The 22,100-nt window shown below is 50.4% G+C and overlaps 1 protein-coding gene across 1 annotated transcript; it reads left to right on the forward strand.

The window, feature by feature from the left end:
• The first annotated feature begins 570 nt into the window (after positions 1-570).
• Positions 571-20,410, forward strand: LOC147116192 (uncharacterized). Its single transcript, XM_085990918.1, has 2 exons — positions 571-2,125; positions 2,282-20,410. The coding sequence occupies exon 2, from the start codon at positions 14,420-14,422 to the stop codon at positions 16,328-16,330; it is 1,911 nt and encodes a 636-aa protein (XP_085847044.1). The 5' UTR covers positions 571-2,125; positions 2,282-14,419; the 3' UTR covers positions 16,331-20,410.
• Positions 20,411-22,100: the final 1,690 nt, after the last annotated feature.

The raw sequence follows: 22,100 nt of genomic DNA on the forward strand, positions 1-22,100 counted from the left end.
ATTCACTGTCAGACACCGGAGCTGGGAATTTATCAGCTCTCCTCAATCTATAAACGCCCTTCCCAGAACAGCAATTAAACTCTGGTTGACCTCAGCCTGTAGTTGCTTGTAGCTATCAGAGTGTCTGTCTGAAATGGGTGGCTTATTGTAAACACAGCACCACATCTGCGGCAGAATAATGCATTCTCCCCACATGATACAAGTCTCCTGTCGTGTCAAGCAACAGCTCAGCCAACGGGCTGTGAGCAACACCACAGGACACCCTCTAGTGTCAACCCCGAACTTTGGCTCTCTGTAAATCGAGATAGACAATGGCAGAAAGTATTGAAATAGAAATACACAAGGCCTAATGATGAACTGATCTCTGTTGAGCAGACTGCGAGTGACGAGTCAGGAAAAGGCAATGAGTGGAGCTGGGAACTAATTACTTGCTGTTATATTTACTCACAGTTAACATCAGTCACCCTGTGAGCAGGAACCGTGAGCATTTTCACAGAGGTTAATGGCCAGGCACAGTGTGGATTAGAAGAGACTCAATTTTTAAAACAATGCTGTAATGATATCAGCAAATAGTGATGATATTTGTCTGTGTTTGATTACTTATGCCTTACAGCATATTTGTCTGTGTTTTTGATTACTTGTGCCTGACCAGCAGAGATCATGTGAGAGACAAGCAGTCCAGAGGAGTTTTACTTTCAGTTTCATTCTAGATGCATCACAGCATAGTGTGTTCTGTAAAAAGCTGTAGAAAGTCTTGAACAAGACTTTAGATTAAACAACATTCTCTTTCAGAAATGAGTCTTTATTGAACCCAAAAAGAAATCAAAACAAATGCAGCCCAGCCCCACAAGCCCTTTCATTCCCTCCTTGACATTTATTGGATTAATAATGGTTCTGACCCATGCAGGTTCTACACATGAGATCATTATAAAAAGAGGAATTAGCTTGTGAGAGAGAGGGACAAAAAAATAAGGTGATTTAAAACTTAATTGTCAGGCTGTGAAACCCGTGAGAATCGGGACCTCCAGCTGCCTGCGAAAGACTTTAATTTTGATGGAAAGGGAACGTTTTGAATGGCTGCCCAATTACTGTGGAGTTATATTTATTAATGTAGATTCCATTCACAAATCTAAGGGGGAAGGATTCATTATAGCCCAGGAATGGGAGCTAACTTCTGAAAAGTTTGAGATTTAACGGCAGGCGCTAATGAATCTCGCTGCATGCTAAATTAAGCGTTAGCTTTCAAAGAAAGGATGGGAGCGCAAAATCAAGCGCTAATGACCTAGCTCAGTGGCGTTAGACTGAAAGCGCAAAGTAATTTAAGGTGCAGTCTAATCGCCAGTCATCATTGCCACAGGCTCTTTCCAGTTCTTAAAGGGAAGGTTCAGTCATGCTGCAGAACCTCATTCTCAGCATTGCTGGTTTTGCAGCTGTCTCAGCAAGCAGCAGAAAGCCAAGGAGAAGGATCCGGACCACTGAAGGAGCTGTCATTATGGCAGATCAACGGCCCAGAGAGAGAGAGCTCGCAGATTCTGCGACCAGGCATTGGAGGCATTGGTCCTCGCTGTGGACAGATGGAGGGTGGTGCTGTACCTGACAAGTGGCAGGATGCCCTCGCCGCAAGTCATCAGCACCATGTGGAGGGAGGTAGCACAGCACATCTCGGACAACACTGTGGTCCCCAGGACGCACACACAGTGCAGGAAGAAATTTAACTACCTCCCTCGGGTGGTCAGGGTGAGTCAATGCCTCAACAAATGCTACATACCACCATCTGAACCTCAGTCTGCACACTGCCCGAAGCACCACACCCCCAGCACTCACCCACCAACAATCTCTACCTACTAACACTCACACCCACATCTCACACCTTGCATGCAATGACAGCTATACAACTATGGCAAGCACATCAGCAAAACACATTGCTCCACACTCGCTGACACACTTTTCTTTCTCTTGCAGGCTAAGGTGCCTCAGAACAGGAGGGAGCAGGAGTGCACAGGCGGGGGACAAGCCAACACCCAACCACTGTCTGAGCTGGAGAATAGAGTGCTGCAGATTATTGGGTGCCGGGTGGTGGGCTCCATGGCCACCGATGATGTTGATCCCCTTGGGGACAACAACGGTATGTTCATCCCTACTCCGTCTTCTCACATCCCAATTACCACTCACCCCACAAGCCTTTCGCAATTTCCAGCTAATCATGCTGTATGCATGCATTTCTCCCTTTCTGCTCCCCTCCCTTCACCTTGACCCGACTCTTGTGCCTTTCTGCTTTCAGATAATGAGCAAGCCCCTGAGCAGCCTGTCCCTGAGGGCACCATAGAGAGCGAGGTAGGAGAAGAGGAGGAGGAAGAACACACCACGTCACTGCATGTCTCACCCTGTAGAGGGGCATCTTTTTTGGGGTTTAATGTAATTTACCTTCCTTTACCTGGTTTACGGTAATTCACCTGGTCAGGCAGCCTTTTGCTACTACACTCTGACCAATCCCAAACGGCGGTTTCGAATCGCTAAACCCACCCTTCCAGTTCTGACTGGAGGACTTATAATTAATGATATATTAAAAGGGACAACTGGTCTGGGTGTGAGAAAATCACTTTTTATTAAACTAAAGAAAACTTCACCACACGATTTTAGTAATCACTGTACAATTGCTTAAATGGGGGAAGACAGATAGCAAAATGAGGGATAAATGGCTACAATGTTAATTAAACAATCTTAGCAATTTCCCTTAAATTACCACCCCCTTTAACTCCTTACTAGATTGCCTTGCTGAGGAGTCAGAAACCTGCTCACCTGTGGTCCAAGGAAAATAAGAGAGAGAGATAGCTTCTCAGGAGCTATCTTTATATCCTACGAGCTCCTGCTGTTTGGCGCTGAAAGGGTCTGTGTGCAAATTTGCGCCGAAAGGTTCGAATACACAAGAGAAAGGCCATGATTGGCTGACTCAAACGGGCTTGGAGTGGTTTGAATGTGTCTTCGTTCTGGGGCCGAAATGTTCCCGCCCACATCCGGAGTTTCTGGGTTAACAAAAGGGAGTAATGGGTGATTCAAAAACCCATTCATTCTAAACTGTTCCCTATCAAAGTCCTTTCCGTAGTTTTGGTGTGTCTCATTGTGTGTAAGGGGCTTTGAATGGGTTGGATTACTAGGTAAACAGCGGCCCTTTGTCCTGCGGTCATTGAAACCGCAGCTTGAGTGGATAATTCTTTATGTCAACAAGACAGCAGTCTCAGTAAATAAACATCGATTGTCAGCAGGGAAGGGAAACTCCCGTTTTTGATTGACAGAATCTGGCTGCCACTGCTTGACCCTCCCACTTTTCACAGACATCCACGAGCTGCGAGCTGCTTTTCCAAGCCCCATTGTCCCGGCCATGTGTTTCTGACGGCCATTTTTAAACCCCTTTGAAATTACCAAACTCCAGGGAACAATTTTATTAATAAAATGTACTGTCTTAAAGTGTGCGAATTTTTCCACGAAGTTCCTTGATTCCGGTGTTGTCCATGTGCCGCAATGCAGCCTTTTGTGGTTCTGGGCACGTTTTAAAACATAGTCCAACCCAGAGGCAATTTAAAGTCACGCACAGTCTCCGTCCACGATGTAGATTAATACCTCCAGTATCTTCGGGGCTGAGGTGATTTTTTGCGAACCCCTACATTCTGCCCTTTGGGTACTTCCAACTTGCTTGTAGTATCCACTCGAAGAAGTGAGCAAAATTTTCTGACCCCCGACAAACAACCATCCCCTGTATTTACCTAATAACTACCTACCACTGATCCCCCGACCCATCTATTCCCCTCAAATTTGAGAAAAAACCATGGTACGGTAGGCATCTATAGATACATCAATTTACAATAAGGGGACTCATACCCCTGCATCACTCGTTACATTATAACATATTACAAAATGTTGCAATCTTGGTTATACAATGTAATCACAATGACCCCAAGCACGGAGAGGGTCCTATGCCTCTGCTCAGCTTGGAGTTGTCACAAAATGATCCCAAGCATGGAGAGGGTCCTACGCCTCTGCTCAGCTTGGAGCTGTAACAAAATACAAAAAAAATCTGTTTTAACAACATGCTGAAATAAACCCCGACCATTACGTGCCAATGATGGGTTGTGAAATTCGAGTGGGTAATTGCTCCTCCCACCCGGGCAGTAAATGTTCCTTCCACCCCCCTTGAATGGTCTTAAACCTTTTAAAAACAGAAGAATGGATTTTACAGAACAGTCTGCTCCGCCAGCCCTGAGCCATTCCCTTGTCCTTTTGTGGAGGTGGGGTACCCCTCCTGTTTCATAGACCGAGACCGGAGAGTATGGGATCGCGACTCCCAGTCCCTCCCCCTCCCGTCTTCCCTTGACTGGCTGGAGAGAATGATGGGTGCCTGTGTGGCGGCTCTCCCTGGCCCCACACCCAAACTTGGATCCCAGATCCGGCCACCCACTCATCCTCCCCAGCCACACTTACACTCTAACTTTTCCCATGGGCCCCGGGTGAGTTCCTCCCTTCCCTGAATGCACCCACGTGACTCTTGGGTCTCCCCCTCCCCTTTACAATCTTTTCCGGGCCATCACCACCCACTCCCGGGGAACGCGTCCCTATCTGACAAGGCGCCCGCGCTTCCCCACCATGACTCCTCAATAGTGAGGCCTCCTGCAAGTGAAATTTGGTCAGGATAGTGCTGGGTTGGGGGCCGTGCCCCACCCAGCTGGGGCCATCTCTTCCACGTAGGAGGAGTAGGCAAATTCCTCTGGACCCTGTCCGGTTTCTCCCGAAGGTCGCTGCGGGGTCTCCTCTTGGATTTGTCCAGTGGCAAGGTGATCCCCAACCTTCTGTATCACCCATATCTTCATTCGATGCCCAGCTCGGGCTGGGCGACCAGGGCTGCTTCTGCGTCCACGCTCCTGCAAAAACTTAAAAAGACATGCAGCCAGGTCCCTCACTGATGTGCTGCCTTAGGTGGAGACATGGTCGGGTCCCTCAACCTTGGACCAAAACACAGGCATTTGGCACACTTTTAAACTTAAACTTTAAACTACAATATGTTAATACTAAACTTAAAATTCACCTTAAAAGCATGCTATAATCAAAATGATAATGAAACCAAAGCTATAATACAAATGCCACCCATCTCCAGACGGCCAGGCTAATCTCTGGCAATGTCGCAGATTACTGCTGCCTGCAGCGAAGCTGGACTGACTCCTGCTTCAGGTCCCTTGCAGCTTATGGCTGCTGATTGGGGACCCCTGTGTTCTGTTTCCTCCCGGGCTCGGGAGATTGCTCTCTGTGGCAGGTACTCTGGTGACCATCTTTTCTTGGGCTTGCAGACCCGCTGAGACCTTCTGAGGGGCGTCTCTTTGGGGGAAACTTTGGCTGGCGGACCCTGAGCTTGGGTCACAGCCCTAGCTGGCTGGGAACCTTCTCCCCCTGATGCAAACAGCCCGGACTCTTTAATAGACCTGGCAGCCTGCCGGTGCTCCGGGTTTGTCTCCTTTTCCCTACCCACTCCTGTACTGGGGGCAGGTATTCCCTCACCACCCGCTGCTGATGGCTGAAAATCTCCCTCTCCAGGTCCAAAACCTGGCACCAGCTCCTTCCCTATGTCCCCTACAAGAGGGATTGCTATCCCTGCCGCCCCAGGGTCCCACATCATGGGGGGGACCACTCTGGAAGCGGGCTGGGAAGCTTGTTCCTTTAAACAGGCAACTGAGCCTGCGCAAATCTCCTCCCCAGAGTCCCCCGGCAGAGGCTGTGAAGCCTCTGTCTTCAAACAGGCGGCTGTGCCTGCGCAAACCTGAGAAAGAGCCGCTGTGGTCCCGCAGGCAACTGCGCCTGCGCGAACAATCTCTTCACAGTGCTGGGGAACCGTACCTGCGCATTCGGCTTCCTTTAAAAAGATAGGAAGAACCGCTGGGTCTTCCAAGCAGGCTACTGTGCCTGTGCGTATAGATTGGGAAGCGGGGACCTTTAAACGGCCGACTGCGCCTGCGCGCTCGGCCTCACAGAGAAAAGGAGTCACTGGGCATTCCGAGTCCGCGACTGCGCCTGCGCGAACCCAGTGTTGGGAAACCTCTCCCCTCAGGCGCGCAACCGCGCCTGCGCGGGAAAACTGAAGAAGAGCCGCGTGGGTCACGGGCTGGGGAACTGCGCCTGCGTGAACAGGCCATTCAAAAGACTGGGGAATTCCTGTCTCCAGACCAGCGACTGCGCATGTGCGGGCAGTCTCCAAGCGATCTTCTGTGAATGAACTGGCAGCAGCCTGCCGATTTCTGCTCTCAGGTTGCTGTTTCTCTGTTTCTGAGCCAAATAACTGGTTCAAATTTAAACTTTGACCAAAACTTAGGTCCCACTGGGGCGGGGAATTGTCCCAATTGGTGGGCCGGACAACTTTTCCCTTGGAACAAGCCACAGTGCCTGTCTTTACAGCCTGTGAACTTGAACTTGTATGGTCAGATTTATACAATTTACCTGATTTTCCCTGTGTCCCATCCCTGCCTGTAATCGCTGCCATTGGCCCGGGCTCATATGGGACCCAGAAAGTGCCTGCATGTGCACCCTCCTTGGCCAGCCTATCGGCCAGTCATTGTGGGGAGGCAGAGGTGGGCGAGGGGGCTGCAGCACCACTGCTGGCTACTACCTTTCCCTGATTGGCCCTGAGGAAAGATTTTACCGACTCCAAGATGGACTCGACTGTATCGGGAGGAGTTTCTGTCTCTGCCTTCTGAGTTGGGGCTACGGGGGCCCTGGCTTTATTGTCTCTCCCAGGCTTTTTACAATCCCTGCGCCAGTGGCCCTCCTCCCCGCACCTGTAACAAGTGACCTTGTTCTGGGAGGGACGGCTCCCCTCCTGGCACCACTCTTTCTTATATTGAGCCCCAGGTTTGACCTCGTGGTTCTTACCCTTTTGCTGGGGGGTCCCACTATTCCTATCATTCCTATATGCTACCATGAGCTGCTGGATTACAGTCTCTTCAGTTGCTAGGGGGTCTCGGGGGTCAAACCAAGTATCAGCCTTTGCTTTTATCTGGGGCAGGCAATTGTACACCAGGCAACGAAGCCATTGGGTCCGCTGCTGCTGGTTCAGTTGTGCCCTATTTTGTCTCCCTGTACACGCGCTGTTGTAGACTGGCCACAGCCTGTCTGCAAATGCCTGTGGGGTCTCCCCTTCCTTCTGCAGTGTTTTCCCCATGCGATCGAATGGATTGCCGTCGTTCGCATCCATGGCTTCCAGTATTTCCTCCTTTAGGTCCTCAAAACCCTTCTGCCCTCTCTTAGCCTCATCTGAAAGGGTCTGATAGAGCTTGCTATCCGCAGAGAAAAGCAACATTTTGGCTTTCTCTTCATCATCACAGCCGTTAACACCGGCTGCCTGTTCTATTTGTTGGAAGTGCATTGAGGGGTCTCCCTTTTCAGAGAGCATGGGAATATGTTTCACCAGGCCTCTGAGCTGTTGGGTATCATAGGGTACTAGATAGGTATGCTGAACAGCCCCTGGGTTATTATCGCTCACAGGCGGACCGTACCTCCGTTGTCGGAGGGGTTACACTGGTCCTGGTCCCCGCCTGCCTAGCGGGACCTGCTGGCATTCTCCTACCACCCCATTGTCCACCCTTTCTTGCTGCCAGAGCTCCTCAAAACCCAGAGCTGTGGGCTGCTGTCTTGGGATCTCTAATTCCCTAGCCAGCCTTTCCCTGGGTGTTGCCTGTGGGGCGGTTTGATTTGGGCTGCTGGTAAAATCCGGCTGACCTGCCTTCGGGCCGATTAGGCAAATCATCCCCCTTGCTCCTTTTAAAGCCATGTTAAGGCTTTCTATCTCTGCCCTACAGGGGCCATGATCTGCTTTACTAAACCTTTGGTCGCAGGCCAGCTTATAAGCTGCTGTAACTTCAGAGATGAGGCGGACATTCTCTTCCCGCAGTCTCATCTCGCTATCTCTGGCCTCAGTGGCTTCCTGCACAAGGCGCTCTATCTCTGCCTGGCATTTTTCCAACTCTGACTCCCGATTCTTGGCCTCTGTCACCTGCTCCTGCTTCCTCATCTCACCCTTCTTAACCCAGCCACCTATGCGATAATAGGTCAGCTTACACGCTGCCGCTAACATCTGCAGGGCTACCCACAGACTGAAAACAAGAGAAACAAGAGCCGATGCTTTCTCCAGATCCAGACCAGTCATTATATCAAGAACTGCCTCCAGTCCTGCCGCGGTCGCCAATTTGAATGGGGGCATCTTTTTCGGGGTTTACGGTTTTTTACCTTCCTTTACCTGGTTTACGGTAATTCACCTGGTCAGGCAGCCTTTTGCTACTACATTCTGACCAATCCCAAACAGTGGTTTCGAATCGCTAAACCCACCCTTCCAGTTCAGATTGGAGGACTTATAATTAATGATATATTAAAACGGACAACTGGTCTGGATGTGAGAAAATCACTTTTATTAAACTAAAGAAAACTACACCACACGATTTTAGTAATCACTGTACAATTGCTTAAATGGGGGAAGACAGATGGCAAAATGAGGGATAAATGGCTACAATGTTAATTAAACAATCTTAGCAATTTCCCTTAAATTACCACCCCCTTTAACTCCTTACTAGATTGCCTTGCTGAGGAGTCAGAAACCTGCTCACCTGTGGTCCAAGGAAAATAAGAGAGAGAGATAGCTTCTCAGGAGCTATCTTTATATCCTGCGAGCTCCTGCTGTTTGGCGCTGAAAGGGTCTGTGTGCAAATTCGCGCTGAAAGGTTTGAAAACACAAGAGAAAGGCCATGATTGGCTGACTCAAACGGACTTGGAGTGGTTTGAATGTGTCTTCGTTCTGGGGCCAAAATGTTCCCGCCCACATCCGGAGTTTCTGGGTTAACAAAAGGGAGTAATGGGTGATTCAAAAACCCATTCATTCTATACTGTTCCCTATCAAAGTCCTTTCCATAGTTTTGGTGTGTCTCATTGTGTGTAAGGAGCTTTGAATGGGTTGGATTACTAGGTGAACAGAAGCCCTTTGTCCTGCGGTCATTGAAACCGCAGCTTGAGTGGATAATTCTTTATGTCTGTAAGATTCGCGAAATTTTCATAAGTAATCACGCAAGAATTTAGGGTTAATAAAACAGCTTTATTGACCAAAAAGAAGCTTGTACAGAGAAACCTTTGATAAAAGGGCACACAAAATGGCCACCAGACCTCGTGACCAGCTTCTGGGACCATTTGAATTTCTGTTACTGCAAGCCAGACAGGCTTGTGGATTAAGTACATTAAGACCTGCGAAAAACCCAGTTTCGGGAAACTGAAACTCATGGAACTGAGTATACATATTGATTAGATTATAAGTACAGGACAGATTTGGGTAGCAGGATGAGGCCCATCAAGAAATGGGTGGACAATTGAATGAACATTTTAACCCATTTACTGTACAAAGAGAAGCCGTTTAACAGCCATCAAGGGCCATCTCCAGACCGATCAATATACAAGCTGAGTTACGGTGACAAAGCAAAGACATTATCGGCCCAGGAAGGCCAGTTAAGCTATCACCGACTCCCGTTATGAAGACAAAACACCCCTGCAGAGAGTTCTGCCCGCCAAAATTATTACAAAGACAGGACTATGATTTGGCGGGAGATAAGAATGTTCCAAAAGGGTATAACTGTGGATTGAAAAAGTCCATCAGTACGATTCACTTCAAGCTTCACTTCTTGTACGCTTCAGAACTTTCAGTACGCTCAACGCTTGGGAGTAGCTTCGGAACTTCTACGGTACTTCTTCGAGTTCTCCATCGGTACGCCTCGGGACAGACTCCATCGGAACCGAGCAGCATTTCGGTTCAAAATGTGTTCGGTGTTCGGGCAGGCAAGGCCCGGCCACGACGGGAAGACGACGAGGGTGGCCCGGGTACTTTTGTTGGGAGATCATCGACGACCCAGGCCGAAGAAGAAGACACCCTGTACTCCAGCTCTTCCTTCAAATCAGAAGGACATTATGACTGTATAAAGAAAGCTTTGTTGGACCAGCATCCCGCCCCGAGGAAGACCATCGGGAGATCGACGACCCAGGCCGGAGAAGAAGACACTCAGGGCCCAGCATTCCAGTGTCTCAGCATCACATCGGTAATGGATTCATCCATGTGCATCCAGTTCTTAAAATCACGTCGGTAACGGATTCATCCGTGGCGAGCACTCACCAAAGCTGTATCGGCTGCCCCATCGCAGGAGAACCAAGAGGAAAACAAGCTACGCCAGAACTTTCCAAACCCACGTGACGACGGAAAGCTGTGTCAAAAGGCTGCAAACCCCTTTTCGCAATTCTTAAAGTGGTGAGCATGATCCCGAGTTCCTCAAGTCGAAACTTAGTTAGGTCTAGGGGAGGGGGTTAAGGGTAGTTGTAATGTGTTACCCCTTTTACGATGTGCCGTGTGTTCCCCATTTCCATAGAGTTAAGTTTATAGATGTGTGCATGCTTGTAGTTGCTTTAATCTGTGCATATGACATGTATTTTATAATGCTGCAAACTGTTCAATAAAGGCATCCATTTCATGCTATTCGACCTGGTCTATTGAGTTTTTCTGCACTACAGCTCCCTGCACCTAAGTCCAAGGTCGAGAACCGTAGGGGCGAGTGGGTCGAACCACTCATGGGTAATTATTGCAAGAAGCCTGGCAGGAGACCAGAGCAAGCAAGAGAAACCCCCTACAGAGATGGCGACCGCGGCAGGACCTTGGCAGCAGGAATAGAGGGCTAGATTTTCAGTTGCTTGCGCCAGCAGTTAGCGCCTTAAGGGAAGTGATTTTCGGGCGCTATGCGTGTAGCGCCCGGGCGCAGCGCAGTTTGCGCCCCGCCCCAAATTAAGTTGCCCGTTAGCGCCGGCGCAAAGTTTAGCGGCCGCCCGGATGCGCACGCAGAAAATGACATCACATCCTCGTGCAACGCCCTTTGGCCGCCCCGAATCCAAACTTCAGTCGGACCGCCCCATTGTGCGGCTGGCGTCCAGAGCGTTTGTAAAATGGAACGCAACAGACCCTGGGGAGCGCAAATTAAAGGGCACTCCTCATGCACTATAAACGGCACTCTGCATGTGTTGTGTGGAAGGATCCAGTGTGTTGTTGTGAACGGTGTATTTATGTTTCCGGGCACCACCACCACCACCACCACCTCCTCCTCCTCCTCCTCCTCCTCCTCCTCCTCCTCCTCCTCATCATCATCATCATCATTTCCCCCCCAGACTCTGCTTTTGAAAAGAACACATGCACCCTTCCCCTTTAAGAGCTCACTGGCACCAGAGTGTCTGCCATACGCTGCGCCCGAGCTCGGGCGTTGCGCTCTGCACCGCCGGCTTAGCGCCTAAAGATAGTAGTGGAACGCCTCTTTTAGCGCTCCACCAACCTCTTAGGGCGAAGCCACTGAATTTTTGGCAACGGGGCGCTACTTTGGGGCGGGCGCTAACTTCGGGCGGGCGCTAAGGTTAGCGCCCCAAAACTGTCTATACTGAAAATCTAGCCCGTAGTGTTTTAGATCAAGGTCTGAATAAACGAAATGTGATGGATGAGAGAATAGCGGATTATGTTTTTGGGAAGGTAAACCTTACAAAACAGTGGATATCTGACCTATTAAGAGATAGGCACCCGCTAGACGCAGCCATCAAGTGGACAGAAAGCAAAGAGCACAAAAGATCTGTAGAAAAAGCGGTCTGGCTGATGTGCTACAAGAAGCAAGTCCAGCTTTTGGACCAAGTCGTTGTAGCACAGACGGCCCAGATCAAAGGGTTACGAGCAGAAGTAGAGGAAAAGGTTGCGGGAGGAAAGAAACTGATTGAGTCGCTCAACGCGCTGAATCAGGAACGCCAATCCGTAACCCATCGCCATGAGACCAAGATAGATTACTTGGAGTGTCAGGTCATTGAGGCCAAGGCCAGTGAAGGTAGAATAAGGGACAGGTGTTTCCGCCTAGCTCAGCAGGTAGAGGCACAGGAGGAAAGTATTCTGGGAGCTAGGGCAGCTTACAAGATGGCCATCGAGGATAGGTATGAGAACGCCGACCATAGCGCTTGCCAAAGGGAACTAGAGGACCTGAGAACGGCCCTAGCGAAGGCAAACGGCTTGGTGTGTCTCATAAACCCACCAGCGAGCCATCTACAGTTAGCCAGGGAATCCAAAAGACCGATTCCGCGAGAGGCAGTTGGGGTACCAACCACCGAGCCCTCGGCACCTCCCAGCTATGATGAGTCTTGGGTTGCGGGGGAGGAAACGGTGGAATTAGTTGAAGAGATTCCTGAGGTAGACCAACCCCAGGTAGTAGGGTCGAAGCCGGCACCGATGTGTCCTGCTCGACACCGGAGGCTCAGTCCGGGCAACGACGATGGCGACGACGGACCCCTCGTCAATCAGATCATAATGCCCCACAGCGCACAACAGCTAAGGGCAATGATAAGCCACATCCCAAAACTCTCCGAGTCAGGAGATCCCTTCGTCCATTTTAGGGACGTGGAGCAGACCGCAGCAGTTAATGACTGCGACGGGAGAGAGCAGTGCAAAATGCTGCTGTTCTCCCTGGACAGCTCGATCCTCCAGTGTCTCTCTGACGAGAGCAAGAGAGGACACGGGGTGTATGAGGATTTACGGGATGAGGTCCTGCAGGTTATGGGGGAAGATGACGGAAATCCGTTCCTCCGATTGGGTAGGACGGTACAGCTAGAGGGAGAGCCCCCACGGGTTTTCGCCGGAAGGTTGTGGTCAGTGTATCGGCGCAGCTGCCCGGGCGGGCCGGCCCGGAACAGGCTGGACGATGGCCAAAGGGCTCATTGGCTCCGGTGCCTGGTCACCAATTGCTTGCCCCAGGTGAGGGAGCAGGCCAAAACATGGTTTGACCCCAATAACCCCCGCTCCACGGAAGAGTTAGTACTTGATCAGCTCACGATAGGTTACAGGAACAGCAGGAGTAAGGAAGTGCCTCCCCCGAAGGGAAAGGTGCATGAGGCGAGGCCTGCAGCTCCTGTTAAAAAGGAATGGCATCAGGAGGGGAATCGCCCTCCCCAAGCCAAAAGTAGTTGTTACGGGTATGGGAAGGAAGGTCACTGGCACCGGGACTGTAAAAATCCTTGGAAGGATTCAAAGGGAAAAGCTCCCTCAGCCCCAGCCCAAACGCCCATCCGGGAGAAAGGAGCCGATGTGTCGATCCATCCCGATGCGATTGAGTCAATCATACAGACAATGCGGTCTCTGATGACCTCGCAGGGGAAAATAGCTGTCACCACCGGCCTTGTCGCTCCCGAAACTCCGATCGCGGCACCCATTTGACTACAGCCAGCGCAGCCAGACGACCTGTGTCCTCTAGAAAGACATGCACAGGAAGAGACCTCCTGTAAAATGGAGGAATACCTGCGGTGCCAGGTTGCGGAGGCTAAGTTAGTTGAGCAGGTTTTAAGGGAGGAGAACACCAGGTTAACAGCGAGGGCTGGCAGTTTAGAGGGTCAGCTAAGGGTTTTTAAAATGGTTCATGACCAGTGTAAACTGTTTAAGCCGGGTGCACAAGGGCCAACAACAGAGGCCAGGTCTGAGGACAGAAATCCTCAGCCTGAGACAGGGTCACAGACCAGACAGGCTGGAACTGCAGCCTGTGTGAGGGGAGAAGTCGTCCCATTGGAGTGGGAGGTCTCCCCGTTGATCTGGGATTCGGACGAGGAAGCGCCCGAACAGCTCGACCCCGCCCCGGACCCGATCACGGAGGAGGAGGAGGAGTCAGAGGCCGAAGGTCCCGACCCCGACTCGAGCTTAGGGGAGGTAGGGATTGGAGGCGGAGACTCACCACCTGTGGGGACAGGTGGAGTGGAGTCGGGTGCCACAGATCCCGGCCCCGGGGGGGCGGAGCCTGAGGGAGGGGAGCCGGAGCCGGCAGCTGTGGTGGGACCACAGGCTGCGACGGTGAAGGTCCCGATCCCCGGTCCGTTAGCCCTGGGAGCCTCGCCCAAGGCGCTCCCTCGTAGGTTGACCCGAACGCCTCAGCCTGTAAAGTCTTGGCCCGAGTCACCCACTCCCAGTAGACGCCGACTTCAGAAAGCCCAGGAAAGACACGATTCCCGTTCAGCAGCAACAACAGGCTGCGGGGGATCAAAGCCGAAGGTCAGTGCAGCCCCGCCACAGGGGGCGGAACGCTGCAGCCCTCACAGGAATTAGGTAGGCCGCCCGAAGGAGGGCGGCGCTGTACATAAGCTTAGGTAATGATAAGTTAAGTTAAGTAATTTTAATGTTAGTTTAAGACATGTAAGTTTAAGATGATGGGGATGTTGTAAAAGGTAGTTTTCGAAGTCTGCCCAGTATGTGTGTTTGTTTGGAAGCGGGGTCAGGGGACCCGAGCGTCCGTTTAATTAGGCCAGCGCCTATTGGGAGCCTGGCTACATCATCTTATCGGTTACAGAAACCAGGGATACAATGAAGAGGATTCTCGTGGTGCTCGCGGCGATCGGGTGCGGGTTGGCCTACCGAGGCCGCACCAAGGACGTCATCATGTTCGGATGCTCCGGGGACACAGCCCCCATCGCGACGGATGGGACGGGGAAGCGAGAGGTTGAGGAAACCGCCACCTACTTCCACCAAGGGAGATGGCCAGGATGGCTGGGGTCGAATTCTACAGAATACTCCAGCAAATCCGGGTTTGCCTACCAAGAGACTTCGTTACTGTGCCCTCGGGTGAGGATCATTGCACCCAGAGTCAGCGTTACTGTGGGAAAGAGGATCTGTTTGGTGTGTAATGGGAACGTACCGCTAAGTAGATGGTGGTGGCTCCGAAAGCTGGGAAAGAATATGAAGAACTCTACAATCGAGTGGGAGCGACTGGGTAACAATACCCATCGGACAATTACGGGGACTCACGGACAGTTACGTGTGTGTTGGGACAAATGGTGGGAACCAGATGAAGGGATATATGTCTGCATGTGGGGTTCGAAGCGCGTTTGCCCCAAGGCCATATCCATCTTTTTCCAGAGGCAGTGGCAAGATGAAGGGAAAGGGATGAGGTGGGACGTCAGCACCCGGGCATGCGGAGCCCCATTCTCCCCGAATCCGGTAAACGCCACTGAACTCATCACCCACCCACGCAAGCCCCTGCCCACAATCCCGGTAGCACTAGCCCAGAAGGAAGGGTGCCCCACCACCACAAAGGGACCCGGGAACGGTTTAGTATTGGTACCCACCGGTCAGGTGCTGTACCAAGGGGTACACTACGCGGTGGCCTCAGTGATTTTAAACCTCACTGAGGTACGATTGCCGGAGTGGTGTCCCAAGGAAACAGAGCAATTATACCAGGTTCTGTTAACCAGGATGTTCAGACAATTTTATGAATTTGACTTTGCCGACATCGACAAAGCCAAATTGTACACCACACCACCGGAAGTTTTGGATCGGGTAGGAAGGCAAAGAAGGGGTACGGTAAATGACATTTTCACTGCTTTTAGTACCGGGACATCTGTTGTCAACGCTCTAGACAACATGGAGCTGGAGACACAGGTTAATGGTCTAAAGGCCCAGTTAAAGAACACACTGACAAACGAAAATAAGGTAGTGGGCTCTGAGCTACATGAGGACCAGGCCATGACACTACACTTAAAAGAGATAATCGCTGAGCTGGAGAAACACGCTAGAACGGTAAATGCACTCATTAGAGAGGATCGGAATGCGTCCGATCAGGCAGCACAGAACGAGGCTTGTGTGCTATACAGGGCGTGGTTACTGGGCGAGGGCCGCAGTAATCTGGAGGATTTAAAACAAGTTTTGGTCCCGTCCTGGATCAGCAACAAGCACTTGCAAGCGCTCCACCCTTTTGAGAACGCATTAAGTCCGTGCCAGCTCAGACTAGCTGCAGAGGCGTACCCAGTCCCAGTGGACTGTGGACGCTCGAATCACACTCTCATGGGAATAGTGGTGAGGATGCCGGTGTTGGGTCCCAAAGCAAAACCCACCCCGGTATACAGGGTGGAGAACATTGGAGTCATTCAGGGGGGTGCGCACATTCGTTACGCAGTGGTCCCGCCTTATGTCATCAGATGGGAGCGTACGATGACAGGCACTGACCTCTCAGGGTGTCGAAGCCGGGGAGCACACATCATCCTGTGTCCCCAGCACTTGAATGCCTTTTTAAAACCACAGTGTGGGTTCAGAGCCGCTAGCGTGAAGCCGGTAAATTGCACCATGGAGGCAATGACAAAAGACCATGTGCCCCCGCAGGTGGCATATATCGGAGGTGGGACATACTGTGTTACCACTGCAACGCCCCACTACCAACACGGACAGCACGGGTGGTGTCCGGTCAGTGACAGCAGTTTCTGTTTTCAAACCCAGGGCTGAAGTTCAAGTGGCACAACAGCAAATTGTCCCCATTCCTGTACCTTCCACTGTTCACCTCACTGTAAAAGAGAATTTCATGGATTTGCAGTGATTCGTCGTGCATTTTGGTTATGTCATTCCCCCTCTCCCCGAACACCTCACCAAGATTTTAAAAGCCGTAATAGTCTCACAGAAGCATTTTTACACACTAGAGCAGAAGACATTGGAGATAGGGAAAGACATATTAGACATAGTCACCCCACCATGGTGGGACCTGTTCACTAATATAGAGATCCCGCCCTGGATTAGAATAGCATCCCACATCCTAGTAGTGTGTCAGGTTTTGATTGTAATATATTTACTGTTCGTGCATTGCAAGAGAGGCAAACGCCTCCAGAGGCACGAGAACACAGGAGAATGGAGAGAACGCTATGTACGAGTGGGTGAAGAGACCCCTGCTTAGGCTGCTATGTATTAAAGGATAAAGCATCCCTCCACTTTTGGTTTTGGTTACTGTATGATTTAAGTGTATGTATACTGTTGTTTTATAACCGTTGATTGGTTTTCTAATTTTTGATTAACAAAATGAGTATGCAGGTGGTGTAAAGGGTATCGGCCCCTTCACATCTGAAAAATGAATGTGTTGTAGTTTAAGGTAGTACTGCCTATGATTGTCCAACTGTACACAACTCAATTTTTCTGAAATGGGAACTGCATGTGTCGTGGGGGTTATAGATAGTTAATTACCAGGAATGTTTGGATGTGAGGAATCAGGGAAAATTTGCTCACCAAGGGTTATTGATACTTTAAGCAAGCTATCAGTATCACAGGAGGGACTGTAAGATTCGCGAAATTTTCATAAGTAATCACGCAAGAATTTAGGGTTAATAAAACAGCTTTATTGACCAAAAAGAAGCTTGTACAGAGAAACCTTTGATAAAAGGGCACACAAAATGGCCACCAGACCTCGTGACCAGCTTCTGGGACCATTTGAATTTCTGTTACTGCAAGCCAGACAGGCTTGTGGATTAAGGACATTAAAACCCGCGAAAAACCCAGTTTCGGGAAACCGAAACTCATGGAACTGAGTATACATATTGATTAGATTATAAGTACAGGACAGATTTGGGTAGCAGGATGAGGCCCATCAAGAAATGGGTGGACAATTGAATGAACATTTTAACCCATTTATTGTACAAAGAGAAGCCGTTTAACAGCCATCAAGGGCCATCTCCAGACCGATCAATATACAAACCAAGTTACGGTGACAAAGCAAAGACATTATCGGCCCAGGAAGGCCAGTTAAGCTATCACCGGCTCCCGTTATGAAGACAAAACACCCCTGCAGAGAGTTCTGCCCGCCAAAATTATTACAAAGACAGGACTATGATTGGCGGGAGATAAGAATGTTCCAAAAGGGTATAACTGTGGATTGAAAAAGTCCATCAGTACGATTCACTTCAAGCTTCACTTCTTGTACGCTTCAGAACTTTCAGTACGCTCAACGCTTGGGAGTAGCTTCGGAACTTCTACGGTACTTCTTCGAGTTCTCCATCGGTATGCTTCGGGACAGACTCCATCGGAACCGAGCAGCATTTCGGTTCGAAACGTGTTCGGTGTTCGGGCAGGCAAGGCCCGGCCACGACGGGAAGACGACGAGGGTGGCCCGGGTACTTTTGTCGGGAGATCATCGACGACCCAGGCCAAAGAAGAAGACACCCTGTACTCCAGCTCTTCCTTCAAATCAGAAGGACATTATGACTGTATAAAGAAAGCTTTTTGGGACCAGCGTCCCGCCCCGAGGAAGACCATCGGGAGATCGACGACCCAGGCCGGAGAAGAAGACACTCAGGGCACAGCACTCCAGTGTCTCAACATCACATCGGTAATGGATTCATCCATGTGCATCCAGTTCTTAAAGTCACGTTGGTAACGGATTCATCCGTGGCGAGCGCTCACCAATACTGTATCGGCTGCCCCATCGCAGGAGAACCAAGAGGAAAACAAGCTGCGCCAGAACTTTCCAAACCCACGTGACGACGGAAAGCTGTGTCGAAAGGCTGTGAACCCCTTTTCGCAATTCTTAAAGTGGTGAGCATGATCCCGAGTTCCTCAAGTCGAAACTTAGTTAGGTCTAGGGGAGGGGGTTAAGGGTAGTTGTAATGTGTTACCCCTTTTACGATGTGCCGTGTGTTCCCCATTGCCCTAGAGTTAAGTTTATAGATGTGTGCATGCTTGTAGTTGCTTTAATCTGTGCATATGACATGTATTTTATAATGCTGCAAACTGTTCAATAAAGGCATCCATCTCGTGCTATTCGACCTGGTCTATTGAGTTTTTCTGCACTACAGCTCCCTGCACCTGAGTCCAAGGTCGAGAACCATAGGGGCGAGTGGGTCGAACCACTCACGGGTAATTATTGCAAGAAGCCTGGCAGGAGACCAGAGCAAGCAAGAGAAACCCCCTACAGTCAACAAGACAGCAGTCTCAGTAAATAAACATCGATTGTCAGCAGGGAAGGGAAACTCCCATTTTTGATTGACAGAATCTGGCTGCCACTGCTTGACCCTCCCACTTTTCACAGACATCCACGAGCTGCGAGCTGCTTTTCCAAGCCCCATTGTCCCGGCCATGCATTTCTGACGGCCATTTTTAAACCACTTTGAAATTACCAAACTCCAGGGAACAATTTTATTAATAAAAATGTACTGTCTTAAAGTGTGCAAATTTTTCCACAAAGTTCCTCAATTCCGGTGTTGTCCACATGCCGCAACGCAGCCTTTTGTGGTTCTGGGCATGTTTTAAAACATTGTCCAACCCAGAGGCAATTTAAAGTCATGCACAATCTCCGTCCACGATGCAGGTTAATACCTCCAGTATCTTTGGGGCTGAGGGGATTTTTTGCGAACCCCTACAACCTGCAGGCACCAACTCAGATACTGGCACTATGTGATCTTTAGAGGCTAGTATAGTCGAGCGGTCTGCACTGGGTGAGGCACAGGGGATGAGTGGGCTGCAGCAAGGCCAGGTGGAAAGGGTAGCTTGGGGGCCAGCTCCCCGGAGGGTGAGTTCACACGTGAGTTTTGCTGCACAGGACTCAGATGAAGACCTTGATGGGGAGGCCTTTAGAAAAAGGGTGATGGGCATGCACACGATGATAGGTGCAATGGCAAGGGTACCTGAGAGCCTGTTGACATTGCACAGAGCTCTGCACACACCAGGGAGCCCATCATTTGCAGTCTGCAAAGGATGGTGCACTTCCAGAAAGGCTGTGGTGATCCAGACCTCATGTCATGCAACGTCTTGGTGCTGTAGTGCAGCCTATGCTTAGTGCCATCGATTCTCAGACTGCTCTCATGCACTCTCACCTTGATGCCACTCAAGCTCTGATTGCTGCCATCGTAGTTGTGTCGACCACCATCCACCAGGGCTTTCACGGTGTCATAGCAAGCCAGCAATCTGTGCTCCAGCAGATTGGTAGTGATGCTGAGGTGCTGCCCCGGGGGAGTGGCAGTGGGTCAGTGGAGCAGGAACCTGCTGTCCTCTTTCAGGATGACAACATTCCTGCTCCCACCACTGGCACTCCGCCATTGCCCTTGTCACTGCCTGTCACCCAGCTAGCCCAGGCTGCTGCCGCCCCTGCTGAGGTGGTGCAGACTACAGCCGGGCCTTCCAGGTCCAGAGCTGGTTGAGGGCATCCTGCAAGGCCATCTGAAGTCTCCTGCATGGACACTCAGCAGCCTTCCACCAGTCCTGTTGCAGCCAGTGGGCCAACACTTCATAGGAACACTAGAGTAAGCAAAGGCACAGTAACGAGGGGCACTAAGGGATTGCACAAGGTAGAATAGCTAATATTGTTGTTGTAAATGTATGTTCACTAGTTATTGACATCCTACTGAACTCCACAAATAAACTCTAAAGCCTGCACATCTGCCAATGCACTTTATATGGTTATATTTATGTTAATATACTACAAGCCAAATGTATGTTGAATGTTTAAATGTCTTAATCCAAATGTACACTCTCGGGAGCCGCAAGCTTACATTTCATTGTACTGCACTTGTGCACTAACAATGACAATAAAAGTTGATTTGATTTTGAGTTTGAAATTTATTAATTGGCTTTGGATGATTTTGTGGTCTCTCATTTCAGCTTTGCGCTGTGATATGGCCTGCGACAGGGATGAAATGATGGGAATGTGTTGAGCAACGGAGATCTGGGGTTTCATTTATTGGATCCGCAGTCCGATGAGGCAGTCACAGACCACCCTTCCACAAGGACTATTAAGTGGCTGCCTTGTTCCTCGCTCCTCTTCCTCCTCCTCTTCCGCATCTTACTCTTCCTCCTCATCTTCGTCATCCTCCTCCTCTTCCTCTTCCACCTCCTGAGGTGGTCCCGCAATCCCTGGTGACAAGGGCTGTGCCCTCATGATGGCCAATTTGTAGAGCATGCAGCAGACCACCACAAAATGGGACACCCGCTCAGCCGAGTATTGGAGGGCTCCTCCAGAGCAGTCAAGGCAGTGGAACCGTTACTTCAGCAGGCCGATGGTCTGCTCGATGATGTTCCTGGTGGCAGCATGGCTCTCATTATATGAGTGCTGGGCAAGAGTGTTGGGGTTGCGGAGGGGAATCATGAGCCAGGTAGAGGGCGGCTAGCCCGTGTCTCTGACCAATCAGCCACGAGTTTCATGTGGTGGCTGGAAGAGTGCTGGCACACTGGTCTCATGCAGGATGAAGGCATCGTGGCTACTGCCAGGATAGCAGGCATTCACATTGAGGATTTGCTGTCTGTGGTCGCACGGCAACTGGACATCAAGTGAGTGGGAGCCTTTGCGGTTACAGTAGACCTCAGGATTGTTATGTGGTGCCTGCAAAACCATGTGGGTGCAGTCAATGGCGCTATGCACCATGGGGAAGCCCGCTATCCTGGCAAAGTCACATGCATATTCGTCCTGCTTCTCTCTGGTGATGGGAAAGGAAATGTAGTGCCTTCTCCTACTGTAGAGAGCCTCTGTGAGCTCCCGGAAGCAGCGATTGATGGTGAACTGGGAGATTTTTGCTACATCTCCTGTTGCAGACTGGAAAGAACCACTGGCGAAGAAATTGAGGGCGACGGTGACCTTGACTGTCACTGGGAGAGCCGTGGTCGACTTGATCTGAGGCACAAGTTCTGGTTGCATGAGGCGGCAGAATTCGGTGACCACATCCTTGCTGAAGCGGAGCCTTCTAATACACTTATTGGGGGTAGGAAAACTGCTCTCGGAATACGCTCAGAGGATAAGGCCTCCTGTTGAGAGCCCTGATGGTCCTCCTCCTCCCTCTGGCAACATCTTGCACTCTTTCTCACTGCCTGTGCTCCCTCCACTGTAGATGCTGGAGGGTGAGGTTGACTGCCAGTACAGCCCCCATTAATGTAACAATGTGTAGCACTTTGAAATTTTGTCAGAATAAATGTAACTAATTTTTAATAGCTACAACGCTCCTAATGCTAAAGAACCTTTAAATGACTGAATTAAACTCTTGCACAATCTCAAACTGAGAAGGAAGCAGTGAAACATTACTAACCTGGCAGCTGTGACTCCTCCCTTTAAGTAGCGCCCCTGGAGCCACCATCTGCCTGCATCACACCTCCTCTTCCTGTCGTTGTCGGGGTGAGGCGCTAAGGCAGGGGACGATAATCAATTTGGTAAATTGGGCATTCAGTGAGGGTTCCATACTCACTGATGTCCTGATCTGCCTGGCGCTAAAGCCCCAGGCACTGTGAGCGGTAGCACTAAGGGGCGACTGGA

This window comes from Somniosus microcephalus, chromosome 6, assembly GCF_052327205.1.
Source record: "Somniosus microcephalus isolate GS21.2 chromosome 6, FLI_Smic_1.0, whole genome shotgun sequence".
NCBI lineage: Eukaryota > Metazoa > Chordata > Chondrichthyes > Squaliformes > Somniosidae > Somniosus > Somniosus microcephalus.